Here is a 9,725-nt window from a genome sequence, read left to right on the forward strand (position 1 = left end):
TGGAGGGTCCCCGGAGGAGCTCCTATTGCGGCGCTGGGCCCGGGTAGTGACTTCAGGGCTTAAGCACGCCGGAGGCCTGGACCTCCGCAGCCGGTGCCCGTCAGTGGGAATCTGTGCAGCATTCGTCGCCACCCCTTGGAGAAGGCTGCTCACCAACTGTTGCAGCCATTGTGTGCCCTGCGTGCCCACCGCATCCCGCAGTGTCTGCAGCAAGGCCTCCACGTCCATGATGACAGGTAACGTGGAGCTTCTTAGTGTTACAGGGATCCATGTGGAATGGCTGCCCCTGCAATATGGCTGATCTCCTATGTAGTGCCCCTGTGCCCCACCTCTGACCCCTCCTACTCCCATGAGCTAACACCCTTGCTCTTATATTAACCCCGAACGCCTCATAAACCCACAATGCTCCCTATATTCCCACGTTAACCCCGTCATGACGGCCTCCCTTGAAGGCCATGGGCCCTGTACGGCCTATCTGGACAAACAGGTCATCTCTTAGAAATGTTTAAAAGATGGAAAATCTATTTTTCTTTTGTGGAGCTGCCATGGGGTTTTTGCCTTCCCCTGGATCCTCATGTTGAGTGGTCTACTATGGGTTGGATCCACTATAGGATCTGGATCCACATTTATAGGTTGAATTTGATGGATTTAAGTCTAACTTCAACCTTAAAAACTATAAAACTATGAAAAATAGGCAGCACAGTACCAAAGAAGGTTCAGAGCGGTGAGGGTTGTCTGAGTATAATCTTTTTTTTTTTTACCTCTTCAGCCCTCAATAAACGAGCTGCTATTTTGCTGGATTCATCCAAAACAAAATCAGATTGAGATTCCAATTTTTTTTTAAACATTTTTGGTCTTTCTTCCTCTTCCAGAACACCACCACACGTTTGGCTAATCAGGTTCCTCTGATTATTCAGCATTACATCCTATATGAATTCAGGGAGAAATTACAATTTGAAATGATCCGTCTGCTGGAAGAACGAAACAAGACCGACCTCCTAGAAGAACGGGACGGTCTGTCCGGAGACAGACAGAGGCTCAAGGATCAGATTCAACGGCTCAACATGGCCCGGGAGCGTTTACAGAAATTTTCAAGTAGTAACTGAAAAACCCATTTTTTTAGAATTTTTTTCTTAGCATTATTTTATGTGAAGATTTGTATGATAATTATATGAGTTAAAAGGGGAAATCCATCCTCATTTTTTAACAAGAAAAACCGTTCCGTGTGGTCTGAAAATAAAAAAATAAATAACTATTTTTATCACTTATCACTTAATATCACTTATTAATCCGTTGCCTCATTGTGCTGCTCCACTCAAGCGCCAATTTCAGTCCATTCTTCCTTTAAAAAAAGGGTGATCAACCCCTCCAACTTTTTGAAGAATGATTGGTCGAAAGACCTGTGATGCCGTTGTGCTCTTAGCCTGTCCCCCATGATGCCCCTTTCCATGGGGGAAATTTATAATCCCCTTTATACAAGTTTATTAATTTAAAGTGTATTTATTAATAAACATTTTACAACTTTTTTCAGTTTTGCACTAGCTTGATTAAATGCCAGAGTTTAACGGGGTCAACCAGATGACACATTTCCTATGGCTTACCGCAAAAAAATTAGAGTCAATTTTAGCTTAATTTCATTTTTTTCTTACATGTACAACTTAAATATGTAACACATTTATTAAGAGATGTGCAATAAATTTGGCTTCTGTCAATCCAATGTTTGCTTTTTCCTGGCGTACGTTCTCCCGATATTTTTACTTATTTTTCTTAAACATTTCTGTATCACGATGTCGAGTAAACTGAATTAAGGAAAGATCTTTGCTTCCCTGATGATTTCAAGAATTCTTCTCACTAAATACAAATTTACTTACATAAATAGTATGCAAATTGTTGCAAAAATTGCTAATATATCATTCACAGAAAACATATGCACGCTTTTATTCTACTGAAATATTGTTGTATATTACCAAGATTGTAACGCATTAAAGACTACACCTTCACTCTGATTTTTTTATTTGTTTATTTGCTTCCTAAATGCAAAAGTTAAAAACTTTCTAAATAGTTTTCAGAACAAATTGTTCTACTACTTTGCTGCTGAAGAGTGGGTAAGTCCTTTATCTAGCCGAGTGATCTGCAAGAATGTTACACATTCACCAGAAGTGCTGCTGTTCTTCTCCCTTCTCTCAGTGTTAGAAATAGCAGTGGGGAGATGAAATGGAGAAAGCATGTACAGTCGCAGGGAGGGGAGAGAAAAAGGTTGGTGAAAAGCACATAAAGAGGAAATAAGTGGTTGTGCTGGTATATGAGCTAATGAAGATGGCAGCCCCCTGGATATATAGAACGCTTACATCCAGCCTATATTACTGGGAGAGATAATCCAATAAGAGAGAAATCTGAACTTCTGATCAGGCTGATAATTGTCTGAAACTTGATGCAAATTCATTTTAAGAGTTTGGGCACAGGAAGATAAAAAACAGTTAAAAATGTGTGTTTCTTCTGCTCTGACTATATGTGAATGTTCTTTTAAAAATCATTGCTGGTGTGTTCAGCTGTTGCCGATTGGCTGCAGTGCTCGCATGATGCACCTGCTGATTGCTGCAACCAATGTTAGGCGTTGGGTTCCTGATGCTGCACAGTGGGAATCCCGAGCCCTGCTCCCGGCGGTCTCCCATTCCTCCCCAGAGGAGGTTGCTCAGCAAACTCGTCGGTCCCGGCACTCTGCCCAGACCACCTCCGTGGGTTTGTTTGCTGCTGCCACCTCTGGCACAGCTATGGCAACGCAGGCTGCTCAGCAGCGAGATTCTCCAGGGACTAAGTCCTCATGTCGGGCCACTGAGCATGCCCGTGGAGTGATCTCCCATTGGAGATCGAAGGTCACGTGCTCAGGTCCTGCTCCTGTTCGGATTGGCCCATCCGAGAAGCCAGGAAGGTCCCGGACGCTCGTGGCTATAAAAGGTTCGCATGGCCGCTCGGCCATGCGCTAGAATACTCTGTATTTTCAGACCATGAGGAGTGAGTGATGTATGCACATATGAATGTCTCTGGTGACTGACTCATTATGAAACCCCTACCCTTGGTACGCATGTGTTGTGCAGCCTAGCCTGCTAGCGCCCAGGCTTAGGTGTAGGTAGGGCAGAGTCGGAGTCAGGCATTAGTCCCCATCAGTGACTCGGCACGCCACAGTGCACGTGCTCCACACTCTGTAGCCAGCGTCTATAGCGGCGTTCGCGGCACCGACGCCGTGCGCTCAGAGGGCCAAGAGGAACTCTAACCCTGTGTCCTTGGGGTAGAGTTCTGTGGCCGCTTTCTGTGCGGTTTTTGGCCGGGCTCTGTGAGCTAAACAGGCTCCGGTATTTGCGTTCAGCGGCTGTGCGGCTCTGTGAGTCAACAGAGTTCACTCCTGTTCACACTGGGTGACGTAACCCACGTGTGACTGTTTTCATGCCGCTCTATTCTTCCGCCATTACCTAGCAGCAGTGTACCACCTCTGCACGGTGAACCCCGGGCTGTGAACGCACCTACTATTATTTATAATTTGGTGCGTTCCGCCAGCCCTAACATCCTAGCGCCAGGGTCTGGCTAGTAATGGTGGACGAACAACGACTGCACAGGTACATCCAGCAGCAGGAGGGTAGGTTGGCAGCGCTAGAGCATTCCACCTCAGCTGCGGATGTTACTTCGGTCGCTGTTCAAGCAGCTACAGAGGCTGTCGCCCGTGTCTCCACGGCCAGCCCTGCCCCGACCTTGTCTCGACTCCCGCTGCCCGAGAAGTTCTCGGGTGATAGTGCATCATGCAGGGGTTTCGTGAGTCAGTGCTCCATTCACCTGGAGTTGCTGGCCACACGATTTCCCTCTGAGCAGGCCAAGGTGGGATTTATCATCTCCCTCTTGTTGGGCAGGGCCTTGGAGTGGGCCACCCCGCTGCGGGAGCGTGGGGATCCCCTGGTACAGAGTGCAACCCATTTTCTGCTCAATCTGAAGCAGGTGTTCCTGGGACCTCGGGTCACGCACGACACAGCACTTCAGTTGCTGGCCCTAACCCAGGGTCCGTCTCTGGTCAGCCAGTATGCCATCCTCTTCAGAATTCTGGCCTCCGAGCAGGAGTGGCCAGATAATGTTCTCATACCTATATTCTGGAGAGGCCTGGCTGATCATGTCAAAGACGCCCTGGCTACCAGGGAGGTGCCCACCACTTTGGAGGAGCTCATTATGGTCTCCACCCGAATTAACGTTCACTCCACCGAGCGAGGGCTGGAGTGCTCCAAGTCCAGCCAACGATATAGTTTGGCGCCAAATTTTGCTATATGGCTGGAATCTCCCGGTCAGCCGCCCGAGCCTCTAGAGGCCATGGAGGTGTCCCGCACAGGGTCCAAGTTCCTGCCTGCACGGGTATCTCCAGTCTGTTTCCGTTGTCGGCAGACTGGGTACGTTGCTAACCAATGCCCACAGCGGTCGGGAAACGCTCACGTCTAGTGGTTATCGGAGGGGGCCTACTAGACACAGCGACTTTCTCCTCCAAGCTCCTGTTTAAAGGGGCGTTAGAGTTCAATTCTTCCACTCTGATCGTGGAGGTTTGTGTGGACTCTGGGGCGGAGGGCAATTTCATGTCGTCTGCCTTCGCCCAGCAACACGCAATCCCCCTGGTCCTGCTACCTCAACCAGTCACTATCAGAGTGGTGAATGGTTCGACACTCCCGTCCGAAATCACCCACCAGACGGCTCCACTGAGACTCTCACTGTCTCCTTCTCATCAGGAGATGCTGTCTCTTCTTGTTATGCCCGAAGGTATCGACCAGGTCCTCCTAGGAGTTCCCTGGTTACGAGCTCACTCTCCTCACATAGAGTGGTCCTCGGGAAAAATCCTCGGTTGGAGCAAGTCCTGCGAGGGTAGGTGTCTGAGGGACTGCGTACAGGTCGCTACCTCTGAGGTTCCCGCAGATCTCTCATCGCTTCCCAAGCCGTACCAGCAGTATGCAGACGTTTTCTCCAAGAACACGGCGGAGACCCTTCCGCCGCACCGCCCTTACGACTGTCCTATTGACCTCTTGCCCGGTGCTGAGCCTCCCCAGGGTCGAGTCTATCCCCTCTCTCTCCCGACAGAAGCCATGTCTCAGTACATCAGGGAGAATCTGGCAAGAGGATTCATTAGGAAGTCGGTGTCTCAGGCGGGAGCGGGATTCTTCTTTGTCCAAAAGAAGAATGGAGAATTACGTCCGTGCATCGATTACAGGGGTCTTAATGCCATAACCGTTAAGAACAAGTATCCTCTACCCCTGATATCGGAACTGTTCGATAGGCTACGGGGAGCGAGAGGGTTTACTAAGCTTGATCTGCGAGGAGCTTATAACCTGATTCGCATCCGTGAGGGGGACGAATGGAAGACGGCATTTAACACCAGAGATGGGCACTATGAATACCTGGTGATGCCCTTCGGGCTATGTAATGCGCCAGCCGTCTTCCAAGACTTTGTGAACGATATTTCCGGGATATGCTTACCACCTCGGTAGTAGTCTATCTGGACGATATTCTCATTTACTCTCCAGATATTGACTCCCATCGGAGAGATGTTTGCAAAGTTTTCGATCTCCTGCGGGCAAACTCCCTTTACGCCAAGTTGGAGAAATGTGTGTTTGAGCAGGAGTCCTTGCCTTTCCTGGGCTACATCATCTCTACCCAGGGTTTGGCCATGGATCCTGCCAAACCACAGGCGGTGATGGATTGGCAAGAACCCCATTCTCTCAAAGTGGTGCAGTACTTTATGGGGTTCATAAATTACTACCGCCAATTCATTCCCCATTTCTCAACTTTGGTAGCGCCCTTGGTAGCCCTCATCAAGAAGGGTGCAAACCCCAAACTGTGGTCGGAAACTGTCTCCAAGGCCTTCGCTTCTATTAAATCCCACTTCGCTAGCGCTCCCATTCTACATCGCCCCGATGCAGATAAGCCCTTCATTCTGGAGGTGGATGCCTCTTCTGTCGGTGCTGGAGCGGTCCTGTTCCAGAAGGTCTGTCAAGGTCGGAAGCACCCATGCTTCTTCTCTAAGACCTTCACACCAGCGGAGAGGAATTATTCCATCGGGGACAGGGAGTTGCTAGCAATGAAGCTGGCCTTCTCAGAGTGGAGACACCTCCTGGAGGGGGCTCGCCACCCTTTCCAGGTGTTCACCGAAAACAAAAATTTGGTCTATCTACAGACAGCCCAGCGGCTGAATTCTCGCCAGGCCAGATGGTCCTTGTTCTTCTCCCGATTCCATTTCACCCTGCATTTTCTCTCCGGGGAGAAGAACGTCCGGGCCGACGCTCTTTCTTGCTCCGAGGTGTCATCGGAGGAGAAGGAGGAGCCTCGGCTGATAGTCCCATCGGAAAGCCTGAGGACTGTGGCTCCGGTTGCTCTCGAGTCGGTACCTCCAGGCAAGACTTTTGTCCCTGCCCATCTGCGACCGGAGGTCCTCTCTTGGGCTCATTCGTCCAGGGTGGGGGGACATTTTGGGACCAAACGGACCTCTGATCTCCTGGCAAGGACGTACTGGTGGCCGCATATGGCCTGTGACGTCAGGGACTATATTCAGGCGTGCGTCTCTTGCGCCCAGAATCGGTCCTCTCGGCAGTGGCCCGCTGGGTTACTCTATCTCCTGCCAGTAGTGGACAGGCCCTGGGAGATGGTCGGTATGGACTTTGTGGTGGGTCTGCCCAAGTCCAGTGGCAGCACCATCATTTGGGTGGTCACCGATCATTTCTCCAAGATGGTGCATCTGGTGCCACTCTCGCGGCTGCCTTCTGCACGGGGCCTGGCAGCGTTGTTTATTAAACATGTCTTCCGTCTGCACGGCAGGCCGGATAAGATTGTCAGCGACCGGGGTCAGACTCCATTCCTCTTAAATGACGGCCAGCATCCGCGTGTCCCCGTGCCCATGCCCGTGTCATCCACCGACTCTAGGGTGGCAGACTGGGTGGTGGAGGCACGCAACATTTGGGATCACATGCAGGATGCTATCCGGCTCTCCAAGGAGACAATGAGAGCCTCTGCTGATGCACACAGGCGTCCTGCCCTGACCTTCGTCCCTGGCGACCTAGTGTGGCTTTCTGCCCGAAACATCAGGCTGCGGGCTGAATCCACTAAGTTCGCACCGCGCTATATTGGCCCTTTCAAGGTCCTCGAGCAGATCAATCCTGTGGTCTACCGCCAGGCCCTTCCACCACACTGGGCTATTTCTGAGCCTTCTGCCGGGACATCAGACCTGTCGTCTGACGAGTTTGATGTCAATGCCATTGTGGGATGCAAGATGATGCGGGGCAAAAAGTTTTATTTGGTGGATTGGAAGGGTCATGGTCCAGAGGCTCGGTCCTGGGAGCCGGTGGACAACATCCACACTCCACTTCTCATTGCGGAATTTGAGCGGTGCGAGGCTCAGAGAGGGGTCCCTAGGAGGGGGGGTAATGTTAGGAGTCAGGTTCCTGTTGCTGCACAGCGGCAATCCCGAGCCCTGCTCCCGGCGGTCTCCCATTCCTCCCCAGCCGCAGAGGAGGTTGCTCAGCAAACTCATCGGTCCCGGCACTCTGCCCAGACCACCTCTGTGGGTTTGCTTGCTGCTGCCACCTCTGGCACAGCTATGGCAATGCAGGCTGCTCAGCAGTGAGATTCTCCAGGGACTAAGTCCTCATGTCAGGCCACTGAGCATGCCCATGGAGTGATCTCCCATTGGAGATCGAAGGTCACGTGCTCAGGTCCTGCTCCTGTTCGGATTGGCCCATCCGAGAAGCCAGGAAGGTCCCGGACGCTCGCGGCTATAAAAGGTTCGCATGGCCACTCGGCCATGCGCTAGGATACTCTGTATTTTCAGACCATGAGGAGTGAGTGATGTATGCACGTATGAATGTCTCTGGTGACTGACTCATCATGAAACCCCTACCCTTGGTATGCATGTGTTGTGCAGCCTAGACTGCTAGCGCCCAGGCTTAGGTGTAGGTAGGGCAGAGTCAGAGTCAGGCATTAGTCCCCATCAGTGACTCGGCACGCCACAGTGCACGTGCTCCACTCTCCGTATCCAGCGTCTATAGCGGTGTTCGCGGCAGCGACGCCGTGCGCTCAAAGGGCCAAGAGAAACTCTAACCCCGTGTCCTTGGGGTCGAGTTCTGTGGCCGCTTTCTGTGCGCTTTTTGGCCGGGCTCTGTGAGCTAAACAGGCTCCGATATTTGCGTTCAGTGGCTATGCGGCTCTGTGAGTCAACAGAGTTCACTCCTGTTCACACTGGGTGATGTAACCCACGTGTGACTGTTTTCACGCTGCTCTATTCTTCCGCCATTACCTAGCAGCAGTGTACCACCTCTGCACGGTGGACCCCAGGCTGCGAGCGCACCTACTATAATATATAAAGCTCAATGTGTGTATGTATGTATGTATGTGTGTATGTCCGGGATTGGCATCCGCACCGTCGCAGCTACAGCCACAAAATTTGGCACAGTCACACGTCTGGACCCCGAGAGCGTCCTAGGCTATGTTGTGAGGTGAAATTTTAACCCTCCGTGTTCCAATTCACCAAACAATTTTGCCCCTATCTACATAATGGGGAAAAAGTGTGTATCAAGCCCCGCCCCTCATTATGATGTCATAATGGTTGCCATGGCGATGCTGATGTCATCATAGGTTGCAAGCCCCGCCGCTCATGATGTCATAATGGTTGACTATGGGAATGAGGATGTGTGATGGGTATATGGGTACTGGACTATGGGATGGAGGATATGTATGACGGGTATATGGGCACGGGACTATGGGATGGCGGATATGTATGATGGGTATATGGGCACGGAACTATGGGATGGAGGATATGTATGATGGGTATATGGGCATGGGACTATGAGATGAAGGATGTGTGATGGGTATGTGGGCACTCGACTATGGGATGGCGAATATGTATGATGGTTATATGGGCATGGGACTATGGGATGGAGGATGTGTGATGGGTATATGGGCATGGGACTATGGGATGGAGGATGTGTGATGGGTATATGGGCACTCGACTATGGGATGGAGGATATGTATGATGGGTATAAGGGCACGGGCCTATGGGATGGTGGATATGTATGATGGGTATATGGGCATGGGACTATGGGATGGAGGATAATTATAATTTGCTATAACTAACTACAGTTAGTTACTGTGACCGGGCAGCGCCGGGCTCTTTCTTTCAAACATTTTTATTGAATTTTAGTAATAATATAGGGTTGAAAGGGAGGGGAGAGGAAGGGAATTAACACTAAGGGAAAGGGAAGGGAGAGGAAAGAAAAGGGAATAAAAACTAGAGAACTCAAGTCCATGTTAAAATACCTTACAAATACACAGCTAATTAATTAAATAGAATAACAAGACATCATGCAATGTTCGTGCAGACGAAGACAAGCTAGTAAATTCAAACCAATATAAATAATAGCTAAGTATTACAAAATTTAGCATTCCACACTTTCCATTTCACAGTGTATCTAGTCATACCATCATTAATCAGAGCAAACCTCTTTTCTAGGGAACTATGCTGGTGAACCTTATCTAGAATTTCTGAGAAAAGAGGGGGATCTGTTTTCTTCCACCAGTACGCTATTGCGTTTTTGACCACTAAAAAGATATGAATAATGATAAATTTAACTGAAGGGTCAACAAGTTCCAAATCCAGAGATAGTAAAGCTCTTTGCGGTGTGACTTCAAAGTTTTGGGAAAAAGAATTTATGTGGAGT

At 49.9% G+C, this 9,725-nt stretch overlaps 1 protein-coding gene across 1 annotated transcript in view; it reads left to right on the forward strand.

The window, feature by feature from the left end:
* Nucleotides 1-2,006, forward strand: part of LOC141097494 (interferon-induced GTP-binding protein Mx1-like) — a 71,072-nt gene extending 69,066 nt beyond the window's left edge. Inside the window, exon 15 of the mRNA XM_073584709.1 lies at nucleotides 873-2,006. Within this exon, the coding sequence (XP_073440810.1) occupies nucleotides 873-1,106 (234 nt within the window). The 3' untranslated portion in view covers nucleotides 1,107-2,006. The remainder of the gene's footprint in view (nucleotides 1-872) is intronic.
* The last annotated feature ends 7,719 nt before the right edge of the window (nucleotides 2,007-9,725 follow it).

The sequence above is a fragment of the Dendrobates tinctorius genome, unplaced genomic scaffold (genome assembly GCF_039654945.1).
Source record: "Dendrobates tinctorius isolate UK_male_01 unplaced genomic scaffold, ASM3965494v1 ptg000084l, whole genome shotgun sequence".
In the NCBI taxonomy this organism is placed as follows: Eukaryota; Metazoa; Chordata; class Amphibia; order Anura; family Dendrobatidae; genus Dendrobates; species Dendrobates tinctorius.